The sequence below is a fragment of the Cryptotermes secundus genome, unplaced genomic scaffold (assembly GCF_002891405.2).
Source record: "Cryptotermes secundus unplaced genomic scaffold, Csec_1.0 scaffold555, whole genome shotgun sequence".
NCBI classification, from domain to species: Eukaryota; Metazoa; Arthropoda; class Insecta; order Blattodea; family Kalotermitidae; genus Cryptotermes; species Cryptotermes secundus.
Genome location: NW_019729217.1, coordinates 362927 through 380510, shown reverse-complemented (window position 1 = coordinate 380510; position 17584 = coordinate 362927). Strand labels below are relative to the sequence as shown.

Sequence of the window (17584 nt, the reverse complement as noted above, 5' to 3'; positions counted from 1 at the left end):
GCATTGAACCATTTATTCATGTGGGAGAGTACTCTGTTTGATATTGCACAGAAATCATCAAACATTTTACTAGAGATTATAACACTTGTATCATCAGCAAATATTATGGGTTCTGATGAAAAATTTATTGTTGGTGGAAGGTCATTTATATATATTATGAAAAGCAAGGGTCCCAGGACAGATCCTTGGGGAACTCCATGCTTTACTGTTCTCCAGTTTGAGAAAAAATTTTGAGTATATTTGGGTAATTTTATCTCAACCTTTTGTTGTCTATTTGTTAGATAGGATTTGAACCATTTTAACACTGTTCCTCGAATGCCATAAAATTGCAGCTTACTTAACAAAATTTCATGATTTACACAGTCAAAAGCCTTTGCCAGATCACAGAAAATTCCTCCTACATGCCTTTTTTGGTCAATTGATTTTAAAACATTGTCTGTTAGCTTGAATGCTGCATCTTCAGTGGATACACCCTTCCTAAAGCCATACTGTTCTGGGACCAATATGTTGTTACAATGCATATGCTGATTTATCCTGCTGTACATGACCTTTTCAAGTATCTTAGAAAAAGTAGATAATAATGAAATCGGCCTATAGTTCGTCATACTGTACTTATCTCCTTTTTTGAACACTGGTTTTACTATTGAAATTTTTAGACGGTCTGGGAAAATGCCTGTGTATAATGAGTGATTACAAATGTGAGTTAAAGGGCAACTAATTAAATCAGAGCAAGCTTTCAGAATTTTGCTTGTTACTTCATCAAATCCTGATGAGTTCTTTGTTTTCATGGTGTGTATAATATTCTTTATCTCAGCTTCACTGGTTGGAATGATTTTAATACTAGGAAAATTTATGGGAAATGCATCTTTTAAAAATGAGAAAGCATTTTCACTTCCCATCTGATGTAAATTTAAGGTCTCAGCAACTGTTAGAAAAAATTTATTGAAGTCGTTGGCAACTATTTCTAGATCCTTTGCTTTCTCAGAAGAGATGGCATCTGTTCAGTTAAATGCATTTTTCCTGTCTCCCTTTTAATTATGTTCCATGTCATTTTTATTGTATTATCACTGTCTGTCTGTCTTTTCTGTGATGATACAAAATGACATTTTTAATTTTTGTAGAATGGATCTGTTTCCATCATCAGAGTGATGCTGCACTTTTACTTTGTATCTATGTGGTTTACTGCCCAAGAAGAGTACATCTGATGTAGTTACTATAAAAACTTCGCCTCCATCTTGAAATTACCTAATACACACAAAACCCTGTGTTCTGATCATTATTCACTTTCCATAAACTTGCTATTATTCAGAAAATAAACTGTCACTAATTCTGTTCTACATGTGCTTCTGACAAATCACTGAGCCACTAAAACCTTTATCTGTGAGGTGACTGTCTAGATAATGTGGAAACCTCAATGTCTCTCAACCCTATGGGCCTTCACAGCCTGTTACAGGAATAGCTTTACTTTTTTTACTGCCACCACATATCAAACTGAACTATACAAGCCCTTCATCACAAAACTGCATAATCACGAAATCATATGATCCAACACTGGCAAACTCAGCATCATTACGCTGCTGCTACATACAAATGTCATTCTGGGTATCTGTCAGATCCTGTTGGTCTGACTATGCAACATGCATGCAGATTTCATGTACCTTATGAAAATAAGAATGGGTATTATGATACTTACAGATTATGATACCAATATCAACATATTAAGTTTCTCTTAGCAGTTCCTTTGGCAATACTGTCAGTAATTCAGATTATACAGCATAAATTAACAGGTTCTGCATGTGTATAATACTGAATTGTAAGTGTAATTATGAACTGTATCAAAGAATGCAATAAATCTGATCACCTATCCAAAACCTGTCTACAGTCACTCATACATGTAACAATATGATAAAATAAATTTGTCATAAAATGTAAAAATGAACGTTCTGACATCAGTCTCAAAACATTTTAGGTAGCTTACATATTTAGTATTAATGAGACAGTGTAAAAAACTTATTTTGCTTTGTCTTCCTTCTTTTGTATTATTCTTTTACTACATCCTGCTGATCTTAGCCATGTGATCAAGGTGGCAATTAAAAAATAAAGTTGTTTGAATTATCGAAAATTCCTAATTAGTGAGGTATGACTGCACTATATTAACACATCAAAATTTAATATAATAGCTGGGGATTTAAAGCCTCTATTTCCAGACGATAGAGATTAAAACAGACATTGTCCCATGGCTTGCTTACCTCTCAGTCGGTACATCACTGGATGTGAGACTGGACTCCTCACTGCCCACACTATTGAGACTGTTGCAATTAGCCTCTCGTTGTCTGCGTTCCTCCCACTGCGCACGTACCTCATTCTGCACTCTGCGCTTCAACTCCTGGACTCGTTTTCGCTCCTCCTCAATTACTTGGCTTCCTACACCAGCAACATTAATTTATTTCAGTTACTGATAACAAAGTTTTATCAGATAAGAATAAAAATTAACTGTACTTTTTTAATTCATGTAAGTTTTAAAAAAATTATTTCAGTTATTGATAATTAAATTTTTTTACACAAGAATAAAAATTAACTGCAATCTTTAGCGCATACATTAAACACAGTTATTCAAGAGCAAAATAAGAATAATAAAAAGAAATCTGAAAGTCTAAAGCAATAGCATTTTCTGGACAGGCAATCTAATATATAAAAAATGCAACTTTCCTGTCAGGTTCTGCTGTTTGCTACAACAGAATTAATGGATAACACTGAACAAAATTACGAATTTTGCACCATACTCAAGCCAACACATATGGTAGACACATTTGTTAAAGTGATGCGCATGTCTCACAACAAAAGTCTGAGGATGTGATTGGCATCCTCATTCCAACCATTTTTTAATTAAATGAGCGCACTTTTGATTTCTCCATTTAGATGTTCTTTCTTCTTTGCAGTCTGTAAAGCTGAGGAGGAAAGCAATTATACCTTGGGCAAGCCACACACATCGCGTGAGATTGTGAGGCCACAGCTCATTTAAGATTTTGTCACCTGGGCCAGTTTTTTATGGAACCAAGTGACTTTTATGATGCCCCCATAAGCAGGGTCTTACACTTTATTAAAAGTGTAGGATTAATAAGGGGCTAATCCAAGGGGAAGCACAATAGATCATTGAAGGTCGCAGTGCGCGGGCTGGTTTTTATGGCCCACCCCTTACGTATATTACTTTACATTATTACGTTGGGCAAGGAATGGATGCTTCTGCTTATATACCCAAGTAAATGAGAGAACAGGTGAAAGTTGGCAGGAATGCTAACAGATCGCAGAAAATGAGTAGCATACCAGAATATGAAGAAAATTATAAATGCTGACATCAAAAGTCACATCGTAAGTTTGATAAATTAATGATAACTGTTCTCATTTATCAGATGTGATATTACCTTGCTGTGCAAGGTGGAGTTGACGATTTCTTTCAATTTCCTGAAGTGACTCCAATGTTCTTCGTCCCAGTGACCCAGTGCCTATCTCTATAGGTGCACCTGATGTTACTCGACTTATTCGGTCCAGATCATCTTGTGAAGACTGTTTCCTGTCAGAACCTGGAGTGGGTTGCTGGTTCTGTGGGGATCCTGCCAACTGAAACATATACACAATTTAAATGAACTAGTCTGATATTACAGTCAGTACAGCAACTGTGTTATGGGCCTGACAACCACAGTTCGATTCCCAGGAGCAATCTTCTCTTCTCCACTGCAGCAGCGAAGGCATGCACTAGCTAGAAGCAAACTGCTGTGTTGTGTGATGAAGCTAAAGTGGGAGAATAAGTGGATCAGAAGGAAGTTTATCATATTCGGAATATGACAATGAAAATGAATTAAATGATCGTGTTCTTCTTGATGCTGTGGTTAACAACGGCAGTGACAGATTCTAAAGGGTTCTGATGATGGTGGATGGCTCACAGAATTACTGGGGTTTTGGACTTTTTCCATTCGGAATTTTAGGTAATAAGAGGACACGTTTCGGAAAATGGATCTGTTTCCGTCTTCAGGTGAGAAAGGAAAGAGATAATCCAAAGATTGAGATTAGCTCTTTCTAAGGGGCCAAACTGAGTAGGTTTCATCCTTTCTCACCGAAGACGGAAACAGATTCAGTTTCCGAAACATCATTTCCTCTATTACCTAAAATTCCGGACAATGGAAAAAGTCCAAAACCGCAGTAATTTTGAATGGTGGTGATGAAGATGACAATATTACACAAGACTTTGTTTGGGAAAACATGGACAACTATAAGGGACAAAAATTTCATGGGCAGTGTTGGACTTCAAGAGGCTGCAAAACAGGTGACAGAAATTTTGAGCATTTTTTAATTATCTTCCTGTAGAAAATTAACAGACATGATTGTCAAAGAAACAACAGATACACAGAGCAGTTTCTATGTGGGCATCAATTATAAATCAGGTTGCCTGATAGGTCGTGGAAATCTGTGACAAGGTGAAATTTAAGTTGTACTGGGTCTGTTTATGCTGATGGACATTATTCAGAAACCTACTCTCAAGTCGTATTTTACCACAGAGTAATTTCAACATTGGGATTTGGAGACATAATATGAGATAGATTGGAGTTAATGCATAGAATTTTGCATTTCACTAACAATGAAACCATCAGTAATTTTGAAGGACTGAACAAACTTTTCAAAATTATCCCAGTAACTTCACGGCTGACTAACGAATTTCAGGAACCGTATCTCCCAAATCAGAAAATTCATCTGATGAATCACCAACCCTTTCTTTCAAATAGTATCTGCCTCTCAAGGTATTCAAATATACAATTACAAATTGAGATCTGCAACAGTCCCACATGGCACTTACAGTCCCTCTGTGTATATACAGGCAAGGATACAAAACTTGACTCTCTCTTTATCACAGCTCACACCAATGAAACAACAGCCACTGTTCTAAAACTGGCAGAACCTCTACTGTAACAATGCCAGACTGTATGGATGGATAGTTTCTATAATTCACCATCCTTAGTCAAGACATTGAAATTCATACACAAGACAGTGATGGAAAACTGAAACTGACCCAGAAGAATATGCCTATAAAAGTGAAAAACGCAAAACTAAAGAACATATTACTGTCACAAAATGGAGTGAGAAAAAAACTGTGACTATGATTTCTGCACATCAGTAATGACACTAGGACTGTTACAATTAGAGGCAAGGAAGCAGTCAAACCCATTTCAGTATTTGATTACAATCAATCAACAAAAGGTGCTGATTTGAAAAACAAACCACTTCATTCTTATTTGATCAAAAAAAGTAAATGAATAAATGGTATTTCACTACCCTTGAATACCTCAATTCTGAATGCAATCGTAATAGTCGTATATAGGAATAGCACTGAGAAAGGAACTGCTCAGCTTGCATTGAGAATTCAGTTAGTTGTGGGACTGTTTGTGAAGTATGCTAACACTGTAGATCACAAAGTGCCAAGGTGACATTCGTCACAAAACACAGTGTGCCATCTAAGGCAAAACTATCCCTGTAACAGGCTGTGAAGGCCCATAGGGGTGTAAGAGGTCGAGACTCCCACATCTTCTAGACATTCAGCTCACTGATGGCGGTAAGGTTGTCGTCAGCCTTACGTGCCTGCCACTCTTTACCCCCCCCCCACACACAGGAATCTTCCTGGTATTCATTTCCGTTACAGGCGGAGTCAACACCAGGGCCATATTGCAGCTGGAATGATCATGTAAATTGAAAAAATTCAATTACCTCATCAGGAATCAAACATTTGACCTTCTGGCTTGTACCACAGTGCTTCAACCAATTACACTACTGCATGCTCTGTCTTAACAGAAAGACGTTTTATAAGCAAACTTCCACCAACGGAGAACAAACCATGACCATGGAGGCAGTGTGCTGTTTGTCAGAAGTCCATGAAGAGGAAGGACACTGCATACTGGCGATGCGTTTCAAGTTAGATTCATGGGTGGAATGTTTTTTTCATCTGTCACACCAAGCTCAATATCTAAGGTAATACAATACAATTAATCATAATTTCTATCAATTTACTGTGCCAAAAATAATTTGAAAACAGTGTGGACCAATACTCTGATTTAGTTTTCCGAACATACTGTGAAAATTATATAAAAAAAAATAATTCCAGATCTTCTGTTCCCAGGAGTGAGTAGGAATCAAACGTTCTGTGCTGTTGAAAGGTTAATTAATTAAGCCCAGGGACAAATTCACTTTTATACTGCTTTCATAATTACCTTCTTAAACACCTGTATTCATGTTCACTTATATATCTGTTATTTATGTTTTCTTTATACAAACCTCTTCTGCATCAGAAGAGCCTTCAGGACTACTGAAATCCTGGCCTGAAACTGCTCCTGTCTGCCCTGACGTGAGTTCTGCTAACTGCGCTTCCAAGGCCCTTTGTCTGTTTCGACCCTGAAAGATGGTGAAAGCAACATTAATACTGTTGTAACCAAGTACAGCGTAAACATTCTTTCTGAAACATGAACATGCAGAGTTACATTCAAGTCGTAATCAAAGCTTTCTTTTTCAGTGAAAAATCATTCTACACACATGAAAACATGATATGTCACATAACAGATATTCATGAAGATGTGATATTACTTCTAAAAGTAAAAGTAAAGCTATCCCTGTACCAGGCTATGAGGCCCATAGGGTTGTGAAACGCTGAGGTTCCCACATTATCTAGACAATCGGCTCAAAGATGGCGGTAAGGTTGTCAGCATTACGCGCCGGCTGCGCTTTACTCCCCAGGAAAATTATTTAATTAATTCCTGGTACTCATTTCTGTTAGAGGCTGAGTCGACCCCAGGGCCATAGTGTGGCTGGAAGGATCAGGTCAATTGAAAAAATCCAATGACCTCATCGGGACTTGAACCTGCAACCTTCCGGCTTGTGTATTATTTATTGAAGAATGTGCTAGTATTGTAGAAAGCTACTGACCAAAAAATAAAGAATACCATATGTATGTGTTCTTCTATTATTCACGTAGGGAGACAGGATAGCACAGTCGGTATAGCGCCTGGCTACGGGCTGGGCAACTGAGGGGTCAGAGTGAGTCCCAGAAGGGCCAAGAATTTTCTCTTCTCCATATCATCCAGACTGCCTCTCAGGCCAACCCAGACTCGTATCCAGTGGGTACTGGGGACTCTTGCACTGGGGTTAAAACATCCTAGGCATGAAGCTGACCACTCCCCTCAAACTAGTGCCGAGGTCAAGATAATGTGGATCTATACCTCCACTCAAATATACGTCTTCATGGCCTAGTGCTTAATTAGTTAACCACAGGGTGAACTTTACCTTTACTTTTTTATTATTCATGTAACAAATAGTATTACTATCAAAGTACTTTTTTTTGCGTAAATTTGTTTTATGTTCTGATGCCATTCATTATCATCTTGTTATCTTACAATAATTAAAAAATACTGTATTTGATGCTGAATTATAACAAATATTGGAATTATTAATAATTCTTGTGTTATGGCCCAGTTCAGTATTCTGCTGTCAAAGAGATTAAGCACAACAAGAACAATTATTTAAAATTTACTTTTACTGTTATTCATAAACATAACATTTCATTATAAATTATCTTAGTTATCATAATGGATGAAACATTTTTCGCTTAATGGAGGGTGGAGTCCAACTGGGTCCGCTCGGCATGACGGCCACTGATTGGCCTATTGTACCTGCCCCAGGTGATTATGATGGAGAATTTGATGGCATGAAGATTGGCAGGAAAAACTGAAGTACTAGGAGAAAACCCGCCCCAATACCACTTTGTCCACAACAAATCCCACTTGACCAGAACCGGGATCGAACCCGGGTCGCCGTGATGGGAAGCCAGCGACTAACTGCTTGAGTTATGGCGCAGCCTATGGATGAAACATAGTAATTTTCAACATTCTTCCACTTCAGAATGTATTTCAGTAACAAGATTTGAGGTTATCATTGTGGTCAAAATTGACATTGTGGTGATATGGGCTATGACAACATGTAGTAATGTTTCGCATTGATACCAACCTACCAAACTGCATGCCATCATTACCCAGAAGACCATACTCTAAAATAACATTTTCTTTTTGAGTGTATGCTATTTCTGCATACATAAAAATGTTGCAGCACTATCCCACCAATTCACTGATCCCCCAAATTTTTCTACCAAATGTTGTTTCAAATTGGTGGAACAAATACTCTTGCACTGAGGTGCTCCCTGATTCTAACCTTGGTCAAGAAACCACTTATCCTGACTGAGGTTTTCTTCATACCTCTTAGGAAAATTCTCAAACAGTACCTCAAATGAGGTATGACCACTTCCTTCCACATCCTTCCCATCTGACCACTCACTGGTCATCTCATCATTCAACAGCACAGCACTTCAACTATAGTAAATACTGTTAAATAAAAATAAATGTCACCTCTTCCAGTCTACGCAGGTAGTTGAGAAGCTGTCTCTCCATAGCACAGCTCTCCTCCTGTGCTGACTGTGCTGCCTCTGACCTCTGCTGTTCCAGTTCCCTCAATCGCAGGCCACGTGACTCCACTCTAGATGCCATGTCTACCAGTTCCCGTTGCAGCTCCTCACGACCTGCAAGCCATCCTGCCTCCTCCTCTAACTGTCTGAATTCCAAGTCTTCAAATGCCTTCAAAAGATATATAAGCATTAATTTATACCAACAATATGTTTAAGGTACTCTCATTTATCAACTTTTTGGATATAAATATATATGTGATACACGTACATCCATCCAGCCACATCATAATTTTGTCCCCATAAATAAAGTCCTACATTTCATTCAAAATGTAGGATTAATAAAGGGTTAATCCAAAGGGGAAGCATAATAGATCATTGAAGGTCATGGTGTGAGGGCTGGTTTTTATGGTTCACCCCTCATACTCATAGCATATTTTATTTTTATAGCTCAGTCAGTATAGAAACAGGTTACAGGCAGGATGGCCAGGGATGGATTCATGACAGGGATAAGAGATTTTTCTCAACAGCACAGCATCAAGACCCAGACTCCCATCCAATGGGTAATGGGACTCTTTCCCTGGGGAAAAAGTGACCAGGGCATGAAGCTGACCACTGACCTCCATCCAGTGCTGAGGTCAAGAATGGTGCATCTACACCTCCACTCTCAACATCTTCATGGTGTGGTATTTAATTAAGTACTGGTACAGCTTTACCTTGGGGGCACGCTATGCTACAAGCCGGAAGGTTGCGGGTTCAAGTCCCGATGAGGTCATTGGATTTTTTCAGTTGACCTAATCCTTCCAGCTGCACTAGGCCCTGGGGTTTACTCAGCCTCTAACAGAACTGAGTACCAGGAATTTATTAAATAATTTTCCTGGGGAGTAAAGTGCGGCCAGCGCATAAGGCTGACAACCTTACCGCCATCTGTGAGCCGATTGTCTAGACAATGTGGGACCCTCAACGTCTCACAACCTTATGGGCCTTCACGGCCTGGTACGGATATAGTTTTACTTTACTTTTTTTTTTACAGCTTTACCTTTATCTTTAGCACTGTTCACAACCCATTACTAGTGGAAATACACATCACAGATGGAGGGTTTTAAGTTTTCACAACAGTGGTTATGAAGAGTTCTATCTTCCAGGATAAAATGCCATAAAGTCTGTCTAAAAATCAGCCTATGTTTTGGAAGAACACGTCATCCTCATCATCCAGGTTGAAGAATAAGCCAAGCATGGAATGAAAATGAAGCAGGTAGAAAGCAGAGCAAGCTCCAGTTTCTAACCACTTGACTTTCAGCTGACTACATGGCATTACATCCCAGAAAATAGGACTCCTGACATCTCATAAAGATTTAGAAGGCCCAAATTCATAAAACTATATGAATAAGAAATAAAATTTCATGGTAAAAAAAAAATGCAACTAATCTTGTAATACCTTCCTCTCAGCTTCAAGAATCTCATGTTGCTGTTTCAGTTTCTCTGTGAGCTCTCTATGTCGTTCGGTGTTTCCTGATGCTGCACATTTAGAAGCTTCCTGCTCCAAGCTACAACATAAAATAATATACTGTACACCAGTTTTCAAAATACATTCTAAGTTTGTAAAATATCTTTACATATCTATATAAAGGTTAGTATGTGACATCTGTAACTGTATAAATCAGGCCATCAGCTGTGTGAATATAGAGTTAATAGATTTCAAACACTCACTCCAGCTCCATCATCAGGGGTTGTTTGAAACAAGTGTCATGGCTCCACACTGTACTTATATTCAGAGGCTATGCTCCCGACTTTCCCAGCATGGACCACTTAGAGAATAGTTGGCCCAGTCAATCAGTGGTTCTGTCTGAACATGGCCTGATGAGCAAACAGTGGGTATGGACATTTCCGGAGAAACATTCTGCCTCCAACTTCAGCGCAGAAGGCACTTCTTTGTTAAATATCCAGACTCAGCAAACAGTAAATACTAAATGCTGTTAGATGTTTTCACAGATGATGATGATTTAGAGTGTTATCTTCTGGGTTATGGCACCGTGTAGTCTGGTAGATAGTTACCATCGTTTCAGGAGAACCTTTTGCCTATATCATCATCGTGGAAGACACTGGACATGCACGGCAGAGTTGCCTTCACAAATTTATGTAGAAGGCACTTTGACATTGATGATGATGGTAACAGGTTCCTGTGAAATGTCTGTAACCATTTACAGACTACAAAGTGTCATGACCCAGAAGGTAACAATATGATTCACATTTTTTACCAAAAGGGTTTAGTAACTGCAAAAAAATCTAACCAGTGTCAAAGATAATCCACAGAGAAAACCCTTACCTGTGTATTTCTCTCTCTGTGACCTCAAGCCTCCACTTGGCCTCAGCTTGTCTCTGAAGTTCTCTAGCATGACACTGCTCCATTTCCTCATCCAGGCTTGCCACCCTTTCCCTTAATACTGATAATCTTTCCTCTTCTTGCAACAGTTTTTCACCTTGGGCTTGCCATTCACCCTCAAGAAGGGCTCGCTCCATGTCCAACTAAAACACAAAATTAAACTAGGAGGGTAAGTCAATAAGTAAGTTACAAATGGATACAGAACTTGAACAAATAAGAGTACTGATTTGAAAATGCTTTTATTTCTCAACATAATCTCCCTGTACATTGAGGCACTTGTCCCATTGTTTCACAAGCCCCTGAAAACCAGCAGCATAAAATTCTTTGGGCTGCTGTCAGAACCAGGTGGTGACTTGCCTTTCTACAACTTCATTATCAGGAAAATGTTCAGCCGAAATTTAAGAGGGCCGAACAAATGGAAGTCGCTTGGAGCAAGGTCAGGGCTATATGGAGGCTGCTTGAGGACTTCCCACTTGAAATTTCGTAGCGTCTCATTTGTCTTGCTGGCAGCATGTGGACGCACGTTGTCATGCAAGAGCAACACACCTTTGGTGAGGAGTCCTGGTCGCTTCCATTGGATGGCTTTTTGAAGTTTTCTGAGGATGTTACAGTAGGACTCAGCATTTATGGTTTGTCCTTGAGGCTGGAATGTGGTGAGCAGTATGCCTTCATGATCCCAGTCACCGCCTGGTTCCGACAGCAGCCTAAATAATTTTATGCTGCTGGTTTTCAGGGGCTTGTGAAAAGATGGGACAAGTGCCTCAATGTACACGAAGATTATGTTGAGAAATAAAGGCATTTTTCAAATCAGTACTCTTATTTGTTTAAGTTCTATATCCATTTGTAACTTACTTATTGACTTACCTACATACGAGGGGGGACCCAAAAATAACCGGAAACGACCTGTTGCGTGCACATGCTTTGTAGTTACGAGTTGTACTGCTAGGTGGTGTTAGCTGGGGGTCTCCCGCGACTGTTAGTGAGCTGGCGTCAGTCTGAGTTAAGTGGTTTGTCTGTGGTGCTCTGTTGTGTGCGTTCCTGTTTCAACCCTTTGGCGATTAGTGAGATGGCCGACCAGAAGGAACAGAGAGTGTGCGTGAAATTGATGAAGATCGTCGAAAGACCACTGACCAACTTTCTGAGGAAACGAACATCTCATGGAGCACGGTCCAGCGAATTTTAACCGAAGGTTTGCACATGAGACGGGTGTCTGCAAAATTTGTTCCTCGCTTGCTCGGAGATGACCAAAGAGAAAACCGCGTGAATGTTTGCCGCGACTTGAAGAGTGAAGTGCAGTTTTCCCTAACAGAAAGCAAAATTTCACGCACACTCTTTGTTCCTTCTGGTCGGCCATCTCACTAATCGCCAAAGGGTTGAAACAGGAACGCACACAACAGAGCACCACAGACAAACCACTTAACTCAGACTGACGCCAGCTCACTAACAGTCGTGGGAGACCCCAGCTAACACCACCTAGCAGCACAACTCATAACTACAAAGCATGCGCGTGCAACAGGTCGTTTCCGGTTATTTTTGGGTCCCCCTTCGTATATCTCATATACCAGTATATCTAAAAATTCAACACTCTCACCAATTTCCTGTTTCTTACCACAGACTTCGGGCATAGGGAACACCCAAAGGTACTACACCATATTTACTCCATAGCCTTATGCACTGAGAATGTTCGAGAGAAAAATAATACGCAAAATATAGGAACCAGTGATGGAAAATAATATATGGAGGGTAAGATATAGTGAAGAGATAAACACGTTACTGAAAGGAGAAGATACAGTAAGATTAATCAATTCACAGAGAATAAGATGGTTGGGGAATGTTGAAAGAATGAAAGATAATGCAATGCCAAAGAGAATGTTAAAAGGAAGGCTATTCCAAAAGAAGAAAGGAAGGCCCAGGATGAGATCGCCAGATGATGAAGGTGAAAGGATGGAAAGAGAAGATGAGGAATACAGAGCAGTGGAGACTGGCTGTAGAGGAGGCAAAGGCTCACCCAGGGGTGTAGTGTCGAGAGACAGTGTAAGGTACTCCAGGGCCTTGTCAGTACAATCAGTATCCATAACTGCTTCAGTGGTGCACAAATATTGTGGTAGAAATTCTGAATATGATTGAAATCATCATTCTCACTCTTACTTCAGATTACATGAGCTCGCTAGATCATTCAGTTTTAGTACTAGTCCTATCTTCAAAAATATAACAACATGTAGTCTGCTGAAAATCAACTGAAACTTCAGAGAGGCATGTCACCTCCATCTTCAGGGTCAAAGACCAGATCAAGTAAAACACTACCATGAAGCAGGTAGCGGGCAGAGCAAAAAGACTATATAGCTCTTCAAAACCACTGCTGTAAGATCCTCAGATCCAACATAATTTGAGTATTATTTCTTCTTTAAACTTTTAGCTACAATATATTGTGGTGATTCGTCTCTGATCTTTACTATCCATGTTTCACGACTGTAGCTGAGTGCGTCAGATACGGCATTCCGCTCCTAAAAAAATGGTGAGTCATACCTCACGAAGAAGCTCTTCTTCCTGCTGCTCAATGTCAGCCACCTTCCTCTTCAACCCTGACATTGTTGCCAATAGTTTGCCTCTCTCCCTTCGCAGCTGCTCTACATCTCCACAACCCTGTAAAACAAAGATTTGATTAAGAAGATGTTATGAAGAAAATGAGTGTCCCCAGTAGACATTTATTTATATAAGAAACCAGCTTAAATCATAGAAAATAATGGACAAAAAAATTAAATTTGCAGACATCACTTGTGCATATGGACATAATACTATTCATTTCTCCTGACTTTTGTTTTTAAGGGGGCATTAACCTGCAATGCTATAAAAATCACACATTCTACTAAACTTTGCCTCATAAATCAGGTTTTCATGCTACCTTCACAAAAATTTGCATACCTATTCAATAATGTCTAGTCTTTTGATATACCATATCCAGAATTATAATCTGTAATTGTTAATAAATTGTTATAAATAATTTAAGACATTACGATAAACAATGTACCTTTTCTCATTAACTACTAATTATCCAGGTCTGAAACTTTTTTTTTTACATTTAGAAAACAAGGAGACTTAAAAAGTGAATCATTTAGAAATTGCATCTTTCCTCTCCTTCGAATTTTTTTTAAACAAATTATATAATTTTCTAATTAATTTTCTATTGTTATTATTTTTTAAAAAAGTTTTCCCCAAAATTACATTTATAAATGATTCAGATTCTTCTAGTATACATGACAGTGAACCACAAAAAATTTCAAGTCAATAGGTTGATTAGTTTCTGAGAAAAGGTACATTATATCAGTAAAACTGAAGTTTGTGGGGAAAAAACAAAAATGCTGCATTTTCATACTATAATTCTGTATTTTGGCCTTTCTTTGATACAATTAGTGTTCTCCTTCTCCATAAATCTGCCTCCTTTTGCTTCTTTTCATCATCTTGACCTCTAGTTGCCTTTCTTTTCTTTCTTCTCTCTTGTTGGGCACTGCTTTTTGTCCTGTAATCTGCTTGCAGAATTCTCGCTTCATCCAGTTTCTGCAATGTTGTAACACACCAAACACCAGGAACAATTTCCATCTTTGTAAGTTTTGAGCAGCTACTGCTCTCCGCAGCTATTCAACTGCTCTGAAGATGGAGGCGCTACGTTCCTCCGAAACGTCGGCCAAAACGAAGAATACACGGTGCCTAAACCCAGAAGACAACTTTCTTAATTTCCATCTTGTTTAGAACTTTTGCCCTTGCAATATTTCCATCACTGAATCAAGCTACAGCATCAACAGCTGTCTCAACTGTAAACATGGATGCAAAACCTGTCTTAAGGCATTGCTGCCAAATAATACCATTGAGTGACTCAATTACATTTTGTGTTTTGGAAACATGTCCACACCACATTCACGTACCATCCGCAGTCACAACAATACCACCCTCACCATCATATACAACTTTACATTCTGCAGAAGCCCTCTTCATACTGTCTTCTGCTACTTCACACACAGTATCATGAACTATCTTACTGTAGCATTCAAAATTTGCTACTGGTGGAGGCATGTTCATGATGGCCCTTTCTTATACATCTTAATGCATATACTGATCTAAGATTAACTTCATACTGTCCATTTTCTGAAGTGAGAGAAGTAAAATAGTTCTTATTCAGTCCACATGATGTACAAGATAGAACTAACTTTGAAGCCCAACCTCTATGACACTGTACAACTTCCCTGATTTTTAATTGACCAGTTTTACACTCAGAACACACACTATTTTCTAAATTATAGTTAATTATTGCCATAGAAACAAGCCTGTAACCCTATAAGTCTTTCAAATTTTCACTTTCGTATGATACAAAAATGTCTTCTAATTTGCTTGAACTGGCACCAACATTACTAACCTCATTCTCATCTATATTTACATTAAAACTATTTTCTTCGGAGTTTCCACTATCACAAACATTTATGGTACTTCTCTTCGGTATATTACCACAGAATTTCCCTTTTTTAGACCAACGAGATTCACCACGTCGCATTTTGAAAAAGATAATACAACGTTCACAAATAAATCTTTGAACAACCACAAGGAGGGAAATATTTGTAAATAATGCGGAAATAGCCTTCACTTCTTTTCCAGACAGGCAAACCGCCAGACTAGCCAACATACAACACAAAACCCGCTAATTATAAATAGCCAAATCATTTCAAAACAGAAAAAAAATATTATGATGTTGCAGAAGTCGTGGCTTCCTCGAACAGGCATTTACATACCTGGTAAGCTGCACTTTAAATGCTTCGGAGGTGGGGTAAAATTTGGAATTTCGCGGGAAAAAATTACAGGACGATTGTAAAAAAAAAAAAAAAAATTCCAATTTTTAAAGATGTTAATGCCCCCTAAAACTAAGATGGCAGTAGTAACAACAACAACACTCTCCTCATCCTCATAATTACAGTGTCAGGCAATCAAGTCTCTTCCATCTTAGACAGAATTCATATTTCCAACTTGTCCTAGCCCTTATTATACAATTCTTTTTTTCGTTCATAATATTGTAACATGTTTAGAGTAGGTACTTCCATGGCAACGCAATAATAGTGAGCTGCTGTGGAGAGAAGGCTGAAACAACGAAGCAGCGTTTCCCCGGAGATGGACAACAGAAGGGTCATTGCGTAACAACGGACTGTTGGAACAGCGGGAACAGAACCATGCTGAATGGTATCTGGTATTCGGTCCACTGGCAAGGGCCAGCAGCATATACAAAAGACAGACCCGTCCTCTCATCAGAGAAGGTGCCTCACAGAAACAAGACCATAACTGTCAAACAGTAATAATTAATATCTGGTCATGAGCCCCATCGTCTTACTGACTGACTGACCGTCAATCGCAATGTAACTTTGACTCTGACATATGAACGAGATACAGTTGAGATCCAGCCACAGTCAGAGACACTTGGAAGATAGCCACAGCAGAGTGCAGTAGAAGGGATATTGATTGTATTCCTGACTCTTTAAGTGTGTGTGTGGATGAATGAGTTCAATAATCATTGAATCCGAAGGCTACGTGAATTTATTTGTCATGTGACATACCCAACATGTGACAATATAATACCATCTTTCAGAGTTCACTTTCATCCCTTCTTAAAACATGGGCCACATATCCTCTGGAATTTATTCAGCATCTTATTTATATCTTAATTCTGAGAATAGGATACTGCTGCCTAAATAAATAAATTAACATTTATGTTCTTTTCCTCTTTATGTTCCTGCTGGTTAGATTCACCATTTCTAGTTGCTTATCCTTAATCAGAGCTCTGGGTGTTAGGAGAATTCCTCTAAACAAAGAATCTCAATACTTAGAATGTCCTTGGCTGCATTACAGGCAGCAGGCAAGGTTTAACCAGCGATAAGCCTGCCATTTCAAAGCTTCTAGCCCAGCTCCTCTGTGTACCAATCTGATACAGAGAGTTGCTCCTCCCGCTTGCCTTGCCATGCAGTTTTGAGTTGTACACAATCCATACCAACTAAGAGACTGCTGAAAGCTTGCAGAGAACCACATTACACCCTGAGACAAGGCAACACTCCTGCAGCTCAGAGGCACTCAATCTTACCTAGGGCCGAATTGATAACTTTGTATGGAACCAATGCTAGATTTCTGATGTTTTAAATGTAACTTTAAATAAAGCCTCATATAAAATGCAACATACTTCACAATTCTTGAAACAATACAATAACACTCCACAGTTCACATTCACATCTGTATACAGGAGCAGGAAGTAATATGGCAGAGGCCAAAAATGTCAGAGCTGCCTTCAGGTGGCCCACTTCTGACAGCATTACATTTGTCAACATACTATCTTAACTTCAATCACACAGATATAATATAAAAGAAGTAAAAGAAATTGCAAAAGAAACTAATCTTTCAGACAATAATGTAAGTGAACCAATAGAAATCGGAAAAGGTAATTGCAGTCTACTAAATTCAATGAATAATAAAGTACTAAGAATATTCCATCAGAATATAAGAGGATTGAGAAACAAAACAAATGAACTAATAAGCTCCATGAATTCAAATCTTCCACACATACTGTGCCTTACTGAACATCACATGAAACAGCTGGAATTAGAACATCTTCACTTAGAAAATTATAATTTAGGTGCTAGATACTGTAGGAAAACACTGGAGAAAGGAGGAGTGAGTATTTTTGTACA

General features: G+C 38.7%; 1 protein-coding gene across 3 annotated transcripts in view; it reads right to left on the bottom strand.

The window, feature by feature from the left end:
• LOC111865512 (pleckstrin homology-like domain family B member 1) overlaps window positions 1–17584 on the bottom strand; it is a 251346-nt gene that overhangs the window by 65224 nt on the left and 168538 nt on the right. For all 3 annotated transcript variants that reach the window (XM_023853604.2, XM_023853606.2, XM_023853605.2), the window contains 7 exons: window positions 13398–13514; window positions 10815–11014; window positions 9927–10035; window positions 8436–8660; window positions 6319–6435; window positions 3423–3618; window positions 2250–2424 (listed from right to left, as the gene is read on the bottom strand). In XM_023853604.2, coding sequence (XP_023709372.1) covers window positions 2250–2424; window positions 3423–3618; window positions 6319–6435; window positions 8436–8660; window positions 9927–10035; window positions 10815–11014; window positions 13398–13514 — 1139 coding nt within the window. The remainder of the gene's footprint in view (window positions 1–2249; window positions 2425–3422; window positions 3619–6318; window positions 6436–8435; window positions 8661–9926; window positions 10036–10814; window positions 11015–13397; window positions 13515–17584) is intronic.